A 16,679-nucleotide genomic window follows, 5' to 3' on the forward strand; every position below is an offset into this window, starting at 1 on the left:
TCATGTGTGAGGGAACACTGGTGAGGACAGGACCAGGTTCCTCACTGCAGGGTTAAGAGGGAAATGCTGGGAGGAAACAGTGGCCATCTCTGTAGTACCATCACATGATGCCAGACCTTACACTGGCTACATCTCTTCTATTGCCAGCCAATCAAGCAGCCTTCCTTGACTTCTTTTTAAGACACATAAACAAGTTGTTGCCTCTCTTTTTCCTATGAAGCCTCATTTAGAAATAATTCTCTAAGATCTGAAACAAGTTCCTGTGCTTGTTCCAGCAATAAGTTTCACAGTCCTGAGGCCAAGACACTGCACAGCCACTTCATCACAGGGAAACATGGAGCTGACAGGGGTCAATGTGAGGCTGTACAGCAGCGCTCCCATCCTCACAAGCCTGAAGTCACCCCTGGCAGTCTGTGGCAACCCTTGCTATTCCCCACTAGGAGCAACGAATTATATTTGGAACTGCAGGATCCTCAGGATACCAGGTATAAAGCAGTCCTTTTTCCTCTTGGATACAAAAGACTATTTCACATCAAAAGGACAGACAGCTCAAGTCAACATCAACAAGCATAGAAACCCCTTGCTTCCAATCCTCGGCAGAACATAGTAGCTTGCATCAGCATCTCTCTTCTACAAACACGAGGCTTCCAGAAGCGAGCAGTTTATTCTAGCAGTGCAGAGGACAGCTCTGCTACTGGACAGGGCAGTGTCCCCAGATCTCCAGACATACCAAGCATCCCAGTTTGTCTTTCTCCACCCTGACTGATGGAGCCTTTTTTTCCCTTTTTCTAGGAGCAGAATTATACCCCCAAATGCAATTCCAATGATGTTCCCTATCTTTTACTGCTCTGGTGCCTTTCTGTCCCCTTTCCCTAAGACTTGTGAGAACTGTGATCTGCTAATGCACACACAAGTGCACAACCAACCAGAAGCTGGTGCCATTAGCCCTCACAAACCCGTGCAGTCCCTGACAAAATCCTTCTCACTATGAGGAAACTAACCCAGCACTGCCAGCCAAATGGCTGAACATTCTGTGAATTGAAATGCGCATCTCGTGGTAATTTAAATATGTGCAAATAAGAGTATAATTCCACTGCTGCCAGCAATCCTGGGTGTTTAAATATAGTACGAAAACACCATAGCTTCAATTTTATATTATATAAACTATTTAAAGGATACAGTCTAAGGTTCTGCATTCCTCTAGTTATGAATACATATGGTTGAGAATCCGACAGGACTTTGCTGTTGTTAAACTAAGGCAGTAGGATGCGAGAGCAGATGAGGGAGTCAGGAAACAAAGACTCTAATAACTGCATAATCTAAAGGAAATATACAAAAAATATATACATTCAGTGCTCATGATCCTTCATGGATGTGAGGGGTGCCACTGGAAGGAAATGGAGTGCAGCACAGACTGAGGTGAAAGAGACAAAGCAGCTGGCATGATGCAGCTGGATTTGTCTTGGGTCCCTTCCCACTCACCAGGCAACCATGGCTGGTGTCAGACACCCAGTGACAAACACTCCTTCCATCGGATCCTGCTTGATGTAGAGCTGAATATGCCCTTCCTTGGGGAAAAAAAAGAGGAATTAACAGTAATAACAAATTAATCCTTCACAGTCCTATGACATGCTTCACAAGGACATGGTACTAGAAAGGACTATCTGTGTCCGTTTTTCTTGCACAGCAGGAAAGTATATCATATAATCCTTCCTCCTAAATATATCCATCTTCATCCTTAAAACCTGTTAGAAGTGCTGTGCCCTCATCACTCCTTCCAGAATCCCACTTCAGCACAGCTTTCAGCCTATTCACAGTCCTCACACACAGTGTTTTCTTGCTGATGTCCCTAGCTTAAACACAGCTTCCCCTCTCCTGTGGTTTAACCCCTTCTCTTCTGGTAACTGTTGTACAATAGACTTTTCATCCCTCTCTTCATGCTAGTAACCTCACTCTGGATCTGCTTCAGATCAGGATAGGATCCTCCCTACCCTGCATTCATCTTTCTCAGAGGTGGTTGAATAGTGAAGACTGTAACATGTTTCCTTACTTGAGACACCTCACCAGCACCGCTCTTCAACCACATCTGATTTGTTCTGACCATGGCTGTCCCACTGTGCCCACACTGCAGGACAGGTGCACCTCCAGGAGCCCCTTATCCACTATAATTTGTACTCTGTGCTCACATCTCACTTGCATGTTAGGTGAGATTCAGGCACACTCCTTTCCCACCTTGAAGGAAATCCACTGCAGTACCTGGGCAGGAAGGGACCCACCTGAGCCCCAGAACTCCCACAGCCCAGATGTCTGGGGTACCAGGCAATATGGGGTGTGTTTGCACAATAATATAAACCTGTCCTTAAGGATCAAGCATTCACACTGAAAAGAACTTTCATATTGTTACTCTCTTACTGCATTACTTGATTCTTGGTATTAAATTTTGCATCCTTACTATCAACTTATCCTCAAGATTGTCCAGGTTTTTGCACAGAAATTCCAGGTCTCCTTTCTCCTGATGATGTCGCACTGTTTTGTGGCAGCAGCAAACGTCCTTCTGTTTGCATCCAGGCCAATGAGAGCTATCACCCTGCAAACTTTGCTCCAGTATCATTGATGACATTATTAAACAACCTTCCTTCATCTTAATACTCCCTCTCTCCACACTTGTTGGCTTCCTTCAGCCAGTTCCTTAAACACACTGTAAATTGTGTTCTAATTACCTTACCATTGTAATGAATTGTTTCCTCAGGGGTAGAATATAAACTCCTTTCCCTAGATCCCAATATGTTAGGTCTACAGCATTTTCTGTTCTGGAAAACTGGTTATCTTCCTGGCAAAATATATCAGGGTAGTTTGGCACACCTCACATACAAAAACATATGTTGCGTGCATATTTCTTTTTCCCCCACGTGTTTAATTAATCTTTCCTTCAGAACTTACTTTAAACTCTGTTTAGTATTATTATGATTAAACTAAAAGGTCCTCTGTGGCCCAGACAACTTTTCTCCTTTTCTTTAAATATAGATTTGCTACTTTTCATTCCTCCTGTACCATCTTAATAAGGCAGATTTATTGAAAATCCTTTTCAGTGAGCCTGCAATGTCACATATCACATCCTCCTGTACTCAGAGATGGAAATTATCCAGCTTCCCAATTTGAGCCCATTAAGGCACTTGAGTTTTTTCTATTTCCCCTGTTCCTGTTAGCTGGCTACTTTATCTCTCTGAACAGCATAAAGTTCCTGCCTATCTCTTTAACCACTATGGAATATCACTGAGCAGAACTGGGTAATCTTGAGGACTGGTAAATAGAAAAGGAACTAATAATGGCAAATTTCTTTCTAGTGTCAACTTCAGCCCTGCAAGATGTGTTTACGTCGCTGGACAACAATCCTCTGTGTAAAACAAGGATAATCCCACTCTTTATGGTCAGTCACAACATGCAGTACTCAGATGCTGTCACATAAGAAGCCACTGAAGTAGCTAAGGCACAGCAATATAATTGGATCATCAGTTACTACCAATCAGCATCATTCCTTAGAAGTCAGCGTAGTGACCTTAATTTGCACCTTTAACACTTGATGGAACTTTTTACTGCTACTGTGGTTTTGACTGGTTGTAGTTTTTACAGCATTAAGCGACCACTGAACAGAATGCAAAAGTACCAACAAAAATATTCATATTTAGTGCTTATAAAGACTTTTTTACATATGAAAAGATGCATATTGATCAGTGGAAACATAGAGGCAAGCACCATATATTCATATTTACATTTTAGTTTCTCTTCCATTCAGCCAATATCCTTGTTTGACCTGCTCCATCACAGGGCTTCACACCAGGCCCTGTGCTTCACACCAGACCTTTCACTTTCCCTGAGCCTCCTGCTCCACCACCTGGACCATCATCTGGACTCCTTCTGCAACATCCAGTGGTCACCACATTCACACTAGACTTGTTTGGCCTTTATATCACCTCAGACCAGTATTAAGGACTTCCAGCCTGCTCTCAGACCTCTATCACCCTCTTTAACATTTATTTCCTTTCTTCACACGCTGATTTGATCTGTGCCGCACTCTTTCATAGACCTTTTACTCTGCATTTCCCTAACTACTTCTCTCCTGCCATCCCAAATCCCTACTGACTCATACCGGCCACTCTTTGCTACATCTCACACAGCAGTGCATCACTAATGGGAATCCCACTGCCTGCTAACTCTCTCTGCTATAAATGCATTTTTCTCCCATTCAGTTCTGCTCTTCCCTTGAGTTTACTGCTCCAGCTCAGCTCAGCTGAATCCCAGCCTCGCAGTCATCGTCACCTCTTTGCCATGTTTGGCTCATTCCTCAGACCCTCCCACCTCCTCCATCCCCCGCTTCAGCTGTTGCACAGAATTTCATCCAGTTCTTCCACATACACAAAAAAAAAAAATGACTGTGATCTTCTCCTTCCAGTAGCTTTGCCTTCTGTTCCCTCTTCCCCTCCTACCACTCCTTCCTTATTCTTTCCCATAGATGAAAAACCTCCTATGCAGCACTTTCATTTAATTTGTTTGCCGCTGAGTAAGTCTCCTCCTACCTCCTGACCTTCCTTCTGGTCATTCTTGTTTTCTCATTCTCTCTTCTCCTTGACCTCGCACACCCCTCTGCCTCTTTGCTCTCATAACACAAGTACCATTCAATCTCTTTCCTCCTGAAGTATTCTCACCTTAAAGCAATTATTTTTCTCTCTGAATGCCATGTTGCTTTCTCTTCTGCAAATTCAGATCCCATCTGGAGCTCCTCACCACTCCCAGTCTGTGCTTCCCAGTTCCGTGCAGCTTTCCCTCCATTGAAGCTGATGCTGCCAATGTCTGTACTTAGCCAACACAATTTCAGCATACTCTGAATCCTCTGTTCTCATCGGCTGTGGCATATCAGCTACCTCCAGCACTCTCCTAGGCTGAGATCATGTGTTTCATCAGCTATCGTGACATTATTCACTTCTTTTGCACCACCTCTGAAGGTGCTCATTTGAACACTCTCCAGACAACACCTTTCTTCCCCAGTTTCCCGCTCTGCTACACTTCAGTGAAGTTCATGAGATTTTTCTCTGTATTTTTCTCCTTGGTAATTTTGGTCATAAAAGTGGATTTCACTTCCATCTTCATGCAGCGGTTTACAGAATTCACTCCTCTAACACAAATGTGTCCATACCCACAGTCTCTCTAATGCTCCGTCATAGAGATAACATATAATAGCTAAAACAAAGTTCCTGATATTGTTGTCTCTTTTTCTTTACTATATGACCCCTTCAGTAATTCTTCATTTGATCAGCACAGCTGAATGTGTTCCTGCCTTTGATGAACTTGCATGACATATTCATCTCATATCTCCATGTCCATGGATCCAAGGGATGTCCTTAGACATCCCTTTTGCAGATTCTTTCTCCACCCAGGCTGTCATCATTTCATGTCTTTATCACAGCAATATTTCTTTCTTTGACCTTTACAAATGCTCTCCATGTAACCATTCAGGATGCTGCTAGAAATATATTTTACCAGCCCCCCCCAGTCTAACCAGGTCATTTCTCCTAGCAGCCATAGACTGCCATTCCAATAACTGTCTATCTCATTAGTGCAATCTATTTGTCTTCATTAGGGAAATGTCAGCTTCTTCCTACAGCCAGCCAAAGAGGTCAGTCCCCATCAACTACTGATTAATTTTTCAAGAAGACATGACCCATGATTTTGTTGGTGCCATCCCTCAGTCTTTGGAAGACAATCTTGTAAGCATCTGCACCTCCTATTCATTATCCTTTTTCACAGCTCTTCTTGGAATCCTGTGTTTTGTGGTGCTTACAGAAATGTGGGTAGCCTGCTGATGTTTTAAAACCACTACCAGCCATGCTGAATATAATTACTTTGTCATCTCCTTGTATTATCTCACAGGGCGCATTACTCTCCAATATTTAAAGCGCAGCAACATGTCAAAAGGACAGGGACGTTTTTCTGCTCCGTGATTTCTGATCCATGATTAAGGCTCATAAATCTTGTGGTAGAACTCCAACTGGTATTAATAATAATGAACAGAATCCCTATTATACTGCTGCCGAGCTGAGGTACAGGAGATTAAGTCATTTGCTTCAGGTCATGAAGAAACACTGTGGTAGAGATTGGACTGAATTCTGGCTTCATAAGCCCTGCCTTAACTCCAGCACCACCTCTTTTCACCTGTGTCAGCTGTTAACTACAAAGAACTGTGATTTCAGCTGGCTTAGCTGGGCAGCGCTGGATATTTACTTGAGGAAGAATTAAGCATTATAAGAGAGAAAATGGAGACGTGTCTATTTTATAGCCCGATTTCTCTCCTGCAGAGAAAATATGTCAATTTACATTCTTTTTTTTTTTTTTAAGTGGATGTTATTTTGAATGGTCTGCTCCGTGTGTTTGGATTTTGGAATCCACATTCTTACTTCATTTATACCTTAACAAACTAAAAGCCACCACCTCTTTCTTTTCCTTTTAGAGATGTGAATATGTACTCGAGGGTTCCAGCAGCACTTGATTGGCAATGAGCCATTAAGTAATTTACGTTATAAATTACTATCATTCTTTTTTGCAGAACATGCGAGATACAAAGTCTTCTCCCACACCTTTTCATTGGCTCCGCAATAGTTAATGAACACACTCTATTCTTAAGCATCTATTCTGAGTGTGCAGAAAGACTTTTTCAATGAGTAAAAGCAATGTTAATACAGATTTTTGGAGTTGAGAAAATAATTCAGATCATTTCTTCTCTACTTAAACGCTCTTTCTTGGTATATGTTTATTTTTACAGTAAATGGAACACATCTGCACTCATATTAAGTCTTTCCCTCACATGTTTTAAAAGTTTTTAACCAACACACAAAAGGGATAACAATGCTGAGGTTCCTCAAAAGGATTGGGATGCTCTGTTAAGTGAATGGGAATTAAGCATGCAGTCCTGTAGGCAGCTGCAAATAGCAGTTTCTATTGAGAAGGGCACGATCCCATCATTTTTACTCAGGCAAAATTTCCATTTGTCTTCACTGACAATTCTGCTTGAAAGCCAACAGCTTGCGTGAAACTCCCTCTTCAAAACAGCATGACTAAAAACAGCCACAGCTCTGATAAATTACATGTATGTTCTGAGTATTTTTAGCTGATACGTATTATCAAACTAATTGTCTCAGATGTGTCAGAGGAACGCGTCAAGCGCTCATTACTTGTGGTAAAAATGCTTCTTAATGAATTGTTCCTTCTGTGCTAACAGACTAAGAACAGCGGTGTCATTGAAAATGGCGAGGCGAAGTACTTGGTGAGCTTAAAGTGCAACTGAAATCATACCTTCCGATAACATTTTAGCCAGTCCCCCCAGCAGAATCTTGTTGCGACAGAATGGAACATAGGCCTTGTGCTGGCCTTTCTATGCAGGGACTAACCTCAAAGGAAACACTAAAGGCCTGAACTTGGTGCATCACCGCATTCAGTAATACGTTCGCTATTGACTTCATGAGGATCAGAACCAAGACTTCAGTAAAGTCACAGAATCATAGAATCACAGAATGGCCTGGGTTGAAAAGGACCACAGTGATCATTGAATTTCAACCCCCTGCTATGTGCAGGGTCACCAACCACCAGACCGGGCTGCCCAGAGCCACATCCAGCCTGGCCTTGAATGCCTGCAGGGATGGGGCATCCACAGCCTCCCTAGGCAACCTGTTCCTGTGCATCACCACCCTCTGAGTGAAAAACTTCCTCCTAACATCTAACCTAAACCTCCCCTGCCTCAGTTTTAAACTTCCACCTTATCCTGTCACTATCCACCCATGTAAACAGCCATTCCCCTTCCTGTTTATATGCTCCCTTCAAGTGTTGGAAGGCCACAATGAGGTCTCCCCAGGGCCTTCTCTTTTCCAAGCTAAACAAGCCCTGTTCCCTCAACCTATCCTTATGGGAGAGGTGCTCCAGCCCTCTGATCATCTCAGTGGCCCTCCTCTGGACTCGTTCTAGGAGCTCTGCATCTTTCTCATACTTGGGGCTCTAGACCTCCAGGCCTTTTTTTTTTTTTTTTTTTTTTTAAATAAAAAGTCTTTCTTATAATGGGTATATGCAGAGGGATTTCAAACACATAAACTAAGCACTCCCTTACATTCTTTAAATGTGTGAAGAACATATGCAAAAAGACGGCTGGCCCAATTTGTCTGGCAAAAACATTGCATTTTAAAACTGAAATCTACGGAACTGCAAGGTATTGTGAGTACTTTTACGGAAGCAAATCTGAGCTAGATGCAAGTAGCCTCTCTTCAGGCTTTCCCAATTGTGTATAAATAATCCCTCGTGACGGCTGGAGTAGTCTTGTTAAGCCTTTCTTCTTCAATTGTGCCATGCATCTGACAATCAGAACAGAGAAGGCTTTCATCCCAGAAATCTTGCATATTATTCGCTTTGGAGATTGGCTGCACAGGAATCAGTTTCTCTTTTTCTTGATGGTGGCATGCATCTGAGTATATGTGCAATAAGGTGTTTGAAAAATAGGATTTACTATGACTTCCATGGGCCTTGGGGAGGAAGGAAGGTAAACAGGGAGTTGAAATAATAAGGTCATTGTAGATTTTTTTTTTAATAAAATTGGATTCCAGTTGCAAGCAGCAGAGCCCCATACAAGCAGGTTTAACTGGCAGTCTTCCAGAAGAGAGATGCAAGGTCCTCTGAGCAGTAATTGTCTAAATAGAACAGTCTCTGGTTATTGTGCAACTTTTCTGTGTACTTTATTGTACCTTTGTAATTAAATGATGTTATTTCTTTTTATCCTTTCTTGTTTCCCTCTAAACTAGAACAGGAAAGCATCCAAGCAATGCTGCAATTCAAGCAATGGGGAGGACAGGCCGTGTGGCTTGCAGGTTTATTTTCTGGGTCACTACAAGTTGTACACATGGCACTGTGAGCTGGTGATTGCCAAGACAGGAAACAACCTCTTCCTTCCCCCTGCCATGAATGGATGCTTACCTGCACTTCAAACCTCTCTATGCATAGTGCTGGAGGTGCTTGGTCCCCTGGAATTTTTTGGTGGGGTGAAGGAATGCTGCTTTTGCTAGAAATTCAATGACAGAAAGGCAGCCAGCATGGTATGGAAAACACTATATTCAAAAGGACAATGTGCAGCAGGGCTATTCCGTTCACTGAGGAGATCGTGCAGACATCTGAGTATCAGAAGAAGCTTAGAGCACTGCACTGAACAAAACCAGGGCCAGCATTCCTTGGCTTGGGGCTTCAGCTATCAAGAACAAAACTCTGGCCCCAAGATGTTAAAATGTTCCACTGAAGATCAAGGCAGAATCGCAGGATCAGCCCCATAAGCTTTTCCTCTTCGTCTGGCCCTCCTCTACATGAGCGCTTCTCCTCAGTCTAAATAGCCAGTTCACAGGAATGAACATTATTCAAGCAAGTAAAAGTTAGCAGGACTGAGCCTTGGGTTTGCATGTTTGGCTCCAGCACTTTCTTTATTGATCGTAGCTTACGTATCTTCTGTATGCTTAGTTTTCTTTTCAGGTATAACAAAGAGAACAAATTAGTTGTCTGGTTTTGACGCAGTGCTGGAATGTCCTCCAGGCCTTTGGCTTCTCACCTCTGTCTGCCTCTCCCCAGGTACGCTCACTTGTACAAATTTGTTTTTATTCACTGGCTATTTATCTAACTGTATTGCTAATGTAGATGTTTTAATTGCAAGAAATCTCATAAATACAGAATAGAATTCCAGTAGTGACCCAGAATCTTCAGAAGCAGAACTGGTTTTTAAAACCACTGGCATCAGAATACTGCCAAATACCACAGGGCCTGATCCTGCCATGAGCCGTTGCCTACAGCTTGTATTAATTTCAGCAGAGTTCGCAAGCAGAATAACTGCAGGGTATTTGCAAAGCTAGTTAGGCTCTTAATGACTATTTTTTATTATCCTTTGGTAGACGAATCTACCATTCTCAAAACTGGAAGTTTTGCCTAGGGAAAAGTGTGTCTCTGAGTAAATGGATCACTTAGCTTCTGTCCAGTTTAAAAAGAAAGATAAAAAAAAAGAAAGAGAAAGGAAGAAAAAGAAACTTGATAGCATCCCCATTCAATTACACGTAGCATTATATGCGGTATTTGGGGCCAGAACCCACATTAGGTTATGCAGCTCTGTAAGAGGTGTGCCATATTAAATTAGCAGCTGGCAAAGGATGGAGGGCAAAAGGCCCCGCGTATCAATGACCACTTGCCCTGGAGCTCTGGTTTTACACAGAGAGGTATTTCCTCGGTGCAAGAAGATGCACTCCAGTCAGGGTATCTGATGACTACAGTTATCACATTCACATAAGGCGTGCTTTGCCCAAACACCACCCCTGCAATCTCCAACTCCAGATGAGCGTCTGGCATGGAAGGCAAGTGAGACAAGCACCGTGGTGCTGCCGAGATGAACCGCGAACACCTGCCTCCTCTGCCACTCAGAACTGTTTTCAACACCTGACAGCAGCAGCAGATGCACTTATTTCACTGTCACCATACAGCTGTGGATCATAAAGGAATGTCTGATGTCTGTCCTTAGGAGGAAATAGGGACACAAGTTGCTTCCCCTTATAAAGACAGCTCCAACACACACATATCAAATTTCTAGCTCAGAGATTCCAGGTATTCTTAATAGGTGGTTATTTTACATTACTTTTTGGTAAAGGAAGAGTAAAATCCATTCATTCCTTTTGATCTAGCTGCCAACTTACAGTGGATAAGCAATCTTATAACACTGCTATCCTTGGTTTTATATGTGAGCGAGTCACTTACCAAGCTAACATTATCTTTGCTCTCCCATGTCTTAACCCAAAGATGCCAAAGCAACACACCTCTACAACACTAATATAAACATGCATTCAGCATAACTGAGACTTACCCTTCCTCCAAGAAGACCGCCATTGGTTTTGAGCATTATGACTGACCCTCCTTTCAAGTTTCTCTTAACATACTACGAACTTGTTTGTAAAGCATCCACAGAAAGCCTTCAGAGAAGGCAAAGCATTAAGACACCGATGTCTGTGCTGTCCTGACTCTGGGGCACCAGCCCCGAGCAGTGGTTTTCTGTCTGTTTGCATTCAACCAGAGATAGGAGCTCAGGGGCACGTGCCATTCCAAGCCCAGGAATCAGTGTGCATTTAGGGCTGCTCAACACATATACACACACAGTGGTGACAGCATCTTCCAAAGACTACCCTCTCCCATGTTTAACCACCTCAGAGTGCAGTGCTCCTTTTTGTCTATCACTATCACTTCACAGAGCTGCTCTTACACCCAAGCCATCACCAAGCAATCTCACCAGCTTCCAGATATTCTTGAGTCCAGGATGAGGTGGGCGCTGAATGAGGAACGGTGAACTTGTTTCAACACAGAAAGTCTCCCTAGTAATTGAAACTCTGTCTGGCAAAAGAGTTCTCTGGTGTGATGTTTGCCCACTGGCAAGGTTGAAGTTCTCAGATTGTGCCACGAGCCCAGAAAGTGCACGTGGTAGAGTGATCCATAGCAAGCCCACACCCTCAGCTAGACAGAGTGTGGAAATCCCTTGGCACTGGCATGAGCAGTGAGGTGGCAGGACGCAGACCCTTATCCATTGCTAGCTGGACTGAAGCTACCAATGCATCCCATGAAGGTCATTAAGTAGAACTGGACATTAAGGGTCACTGGTATCACAGAAAGGATCTAGGGGTGAAAGACTCCCCACTACATCACCTGTGTGCGCTGCTTCAGTGCAGGTCTGTACTGTGCTACATACTCATATGACTCCCTTTAACACACACAGAACTAAATGTATACAATGGCAAGTGCACGTGAGAGCATACACCACTTAAGCAATAATTCTGCACGCACGGTCTGGAAAGGGAGTCAACACAGGCTACCAATGGACCTCAGGACAGAGAATACAGTGTAAGAAGCAGTTATTTCACTGTGATGGAAATAAATCCCTAGAGAACCATCTGAATGCCACAGAAGAACCATGGGAGGGAAATGTTATTTTGCTGTTTGGAGTAACCACGCCGTGGGCAGCAAAGATGCTGTCATCCTTTAGTGAATCCCAGTCATCTCACAAAAACATAAACCTCTCGTGGATGGGATGTACAAACAGGGGTTTGTGTGTATCTCATCTTGCTATACTTCAGATCAAAGAGATATTTGAGGCAACTGACCATCATCTTCAGCCGTTACGTTTGGGGAGAACAGAAAGAGGAGGACCAGAAGACTAGAAAAGAACAGCACAAAAATGCTACAGGCAGACAGACACATCTCTGCTCTAAACGAAAATGATTCCTAACACTCCTAATAAATTAATGCAACCTTTTGTAGGTATGGAAAATATTTCTAAACGTAGCTTAGTGTAAACAGCAAGCTGGGTTTCCTCCTGCTTGTTATTTCTCTTTGTTTACACTCCATTTGAGGATGCCTACATGTGAGCACTACTAATGGTGTCGTTTGGGAGCGATGGGGTATTTGGGAAGGGAATGATGAAATACAGACATATGTAGCATCTCGTAAAATACTATAGACCTCATCTGAGTCAGCAGGCTCCAACTAAAAATCAAACAGAAATATCCGGGCTCTGCTTTATTCATACATTTTGCTTCTGCGTGGAGAGTATTCCGATACCATGGTGATGGGCTTTCAGAGACAGAGACATGAAAGAGACGTTCTGAGGTGTGTCTGCTCTCACCCCACTTCTGCTTTGCTCTCAAGCCCCACATCTCCATGGAGGAGAGCCCACGGGAAGCTGCCTCGGTGATGCCCTGGGAAGCAGCACCCGGCTGAGGCGCTTCACCCATGGCAAGGAGAGAGCTTGGCTAGGGATGCTCACTTCCACCTGGGAGCCTGAATGGCTCTGCTCAGCTCCCACTCAGCTCTGGAGGGCCCGGCACATGCGTGTGGTAGAAACAGACCTTACCTTTGGCAATCAGCTCCTCCAGCTCTTGATCGAATCCTTGTCGGTGGCATTTCCTCCAGAGCCCCATGTTGGTTGAGTTGTACTGTCTGTTGCACTCGTCGACTGCGCTCATGGCAAAGATCTGCCTCCTGTTCCTTGCCAAGAGGAGTTTCCCTTCCCAGCGGTCCAACCTCGACCTGCTGGCCCTGAGAGGCAGGTTGTTGTTGGAGTTGTAAATAAAACCAGGATCATTTCTCTTAGTGGTGATGCTCTTGCACCTCTCCCTGTGCTTCCTGGCATCAGTTTCATACCAGTGGTCAGAGCAGATCGCCACGGCCAGCATGCCCAGGGCGCACAGAGCTAAAGAGAGGCCAGCATACAGCAGCAACCTTCCAGCAGCCATACCTCAGCTTCACGGGAACACCATGGACATCTTCACACCACAGGCAAAGCCCTTGAGCGTGAGGCCACGCCGAAGCCCCAGAGCAGCCGCCGGCCGTCACAGGGCAGAGGCAGCCCGGAGCATCCCCCCGTCGTGCGGCTCACATCCACGCTAAGGAAGGATTCCCGGAGCGCTCCCAAGTTGTGCCCCGGGAGCAGTTCTGGGGGTTCATCGGCCTCCCTTCCCCTGCGGAGGAGACGCGACGAGGAGGGGCCGAAGCCGCGAACCCCGGGGGGACTCGGTGGCTACGGCCGCTCCGTTAATGTCTCTCGGTCCGGCCGGCTGGGAGAGGCGGCAGCGATGGCTTTTCGGCTCGGGAGATCCAGCCCGGCCCCGCAGGACGGAAAGTTCAGCGGGCGGACACCTGCCGTGCAGCAGCGGGGCAATGAAGGGTGACCCGTCTCTTCTCCGTCAGCCGCTGGGCTCGGGCACCATCCGGCCGGCTGGGGTGTAACGAGGGGTCCAAGGGGAGGGAGCTTGGAGCGGGATGAGCCGTCACCGCCGCCGACTCAAACCGCGGCCGTGGCTCCCCGGCTGCGGCTGGCAACGCAGGAGCGCGCGGCTCCGTCTGTCCGTCGGCGGGCTCGGCCCGAGTCCCTCAGACGCTCAGTCGCTCGCGGCCGCCGACATCCCGGCTTCAGAACCTGCTCGGCTCCTCCCCGCCAGCCTGGCCGGCCGCTCGCCCGGTCCCGCCGGCCGCGCCGTCACCGTGCGGCCCCGGCAGCCCTGAGCCCTGCCCGAGCGGCGGCACGGCGGGCTGTGGCAGCGGTCGCCCGGGCAGGGCGGGAGGCGCCGAGGGACCGCGGGGCCTACGGGCGCAGCGCCCGGCGGCGGGCAGGCGGGTCCCGCTAGGCGGCACGGCTCCCGGGCCCCGGCATCGCTCCTCCACCCCCTGCCGCCGCCGCTCGTTCGCCTTCCTCCGTCAGCGCCGCTTGGGTTTGTCGCGAGCCGCTCTCCTAACGCACGGGCGCGTGAACCATCTGCAGGATGAAGGCAGGGCTACGTAGGGCTGAGAGGATGCTCGGGAGCGGGGCGGGGAGCTCGGCGGGGGGGAATGGAACCAAAACAAACCGGGGGCGAAAATAAAGCGGCGCACACCTTAGGCGGGGAGGGGAAGGCAGCCCCTAACAGCTGCCGGCGGCTCTGGGTCTGCGCCGTTTCTCTGCCATATGGCCTGATCTCCAACGGAGGAGCCGAGGGTTTTAGCTCAGCGGCTTCACGTGAGACGTATCCTCGGCATCAGCAGAGATGTATTCAGACATCTTTTTTTTTTCCTCTCCTTAAATTTCCTCTCCGTTTCTCTCTAATGGGAATAACTCACCCATCACGCAGAGATCAAAAGCAACAGAAGGCGCGCCGGAGTCCACGGGCTTTAGAAATCTCATTTCACCCTTTTTTAACCTAAATAAGAGTGGATCCAATCTTCCACACACCTGGGAATCTTTCCTTGTTCAAACACCGAGCCCCGCAGCCTTGGCTAAAGCCTACAGACAGAGAATACAGAGCGCCGAGCCAAAAGCCAGTGATGTCACCCATGCAACGTGAGACTCATTTCTTATTTCTCTGGCCTCCTTAAAGATAAACTGCACCGCTTGGCAGACAGGAAATGTCGAAGCCTTACTTTCTTACGAGGGGAGAAGATAAAACCTGGATTTAAGCGGATCCTGCTCACTCGGTCACAAGACCCTACGCTGTGTCACCCAAACCCAAGACATCCGTGGCTGTTTCTGACCACACCAATGAACCCCACCTCCTCTGTAACTCGAAACGTGAGCCCACCCTGGATTTGAGACCTGGATTCTGCGTGATCCAAAAAACCGAGGACTCCAGACCCCAAATGGTGCTGTACAAAAAGGAAATAAGCACCATCGTTTATTTCCCTTGCATCCCGAGCTCTGTGTCCTGGCACACCCTGCTCTGAAAGCACCAGCGCATCATCCCTGGGCTGGCAGCAGGGTCCCACTGCACACACTGTTTGACTCCCACAGCACATAACACAGCAGATCTCACAGTCGCTCCTATTGCACCAAGAAGCCCACAGCCCTGTGTCTCCCCAGCACTGAGTGCTACAAAAGCTTACATTCCAACCACATAAGGGCACCTCTCCTACTAAACCATGTTTCTTCTCAAGTACGCCATATTGTCAAAGCCCCCAATGAGGTTGAGAAGCTCACACAGGGAAGTCCAAGCCAGAGATGCAGCGATGAGTGCAGCTGCTAAAACAGCTCAATTGCAACATTTCAGCGCTGCGTTATGAATATTAACTGTGCCTGGAAAGCTCCAGATAAAGCTGACTGTCTTGTTGAAACAAGGCACCAGTTTACAAATGTTTGGCAATAACTTCCCTTTGTGGTTCATCAAGAGGTACATTTCTAGAGCTCTAAGTCTTAAAACAATACAAGAAAATAAAACAGCTCAGCTCAGGTGGATCGACTTCTATAAGAGGATTTTTCAAGCAGCTGCATGCCAGTACATAAAACCAACTAAGTTTTGCCATGAGCTTGGAGCAGCCATGTTTGTCTTCTGCTAGGGGAAAAGATATAGAACTATGTGGTCAAAAAGCTGCAGGATCCTATAAGCAGATGGCCAACAGGTTTCTTGTATGGCACCCAAACAGAGATGAGATGCGCCTGGATTTCTTTGTCAGTTCTCATCATCGGGTGCCAAGCTGGTGCTTGAGAACACAAAATAACCCTGATTTCCCCAAACATTTTTGGCTGATGGAATGAATGGTTGGACTTTAGATTTAAGAATCCAACATCCACAAAGAAGCAGGAAGCAGGTCCTGGTTTAATGGTTCTCTTGCTGCGTTGTCAGGCAGGATTTAGAGTAGGTGCAGGAGGGTTTGCCCTCCATTTAGACTACAGAACTGGAAGTCTGGGGGTAAGGGCGTGCACTTCCAGGTTTTACCTTTTTCTCTGCAAAGCCGTCTCAGCGGCAGTCTCTGTGCATTTGTGTTTTTCTGCCTGTTTCTGTAGCTTGCTCAGCTGGCAAGGTACATCCTCCTGCATGTCACCTTAAATACACAAATGTAGGAGAAAGTGTTGGGTTTCAGGCGAGCTTCACTTTAACTCTTAGGATTAAACACTCTTCTCCCTCACCATCGCGATGTCCTTCCTTCCAGGAGGGGCACGGCACCGCTCGATGCAGCATCACCACCCCTTCCTCTGCCTGGGTTGCTAACCCAACCTCTCCTCGGGATTATTCCCGGCAGCCCGTTCCCAGTGCAAACAGATCATTACGAGATTCGCTTCCTCCCACCCCACACCCACCTCGCCACGGGAGGGAAAAACAACCCTTGTCGAT

The 16,679-nt window shown here is 46.3% G+C and overlaps 1 protein-coding gene across 5 annotated transcripts in view; it reads right to left on the minus strand.

Annotated features, from left to right (window-relative positions):
• The window catches only part of TMEM178B (transmembrane protein 178B), a 229,771-nt gene extending 214,864 nt beyond the window's left edge, over nt 1–14,907 (minus strand). For all 5 annotated transcript variants that reach the window (XR_014936326.1, XR_014936325.1, XM_085521471.1 and 2 more), the window contains exon 1: nt 12,953–14,907. Coding sequence is in view for 3 of the 5 variants with exons in the window: in XM_085521471.1 (XP_085377597.1) it covers nt 12,953–13,334 (382 nt within the window). In the remaining 2 variants the exon portion in view is untranslated. The remainder of the gene's footprint in view (nt 1–12,952) is intronic.
• Between the last annotated feature and the right edge of the window lie 1,772 nt (nt 14,908–16,679).

The sequence above is a fragment of the Coturnix japonica genome, chromosome 1 (assembly GCF_054131305.1).
Source record: "Coturnix japonica strain WE chromosome 1, WE-NBRP24, whole genome shotgun sequence".
Lineage (NCBI taxonomy): Eukaryota > Metazoa > Chordata > Aves > Galliformes > Phasianidae > Coturnix > Coturnix japonica.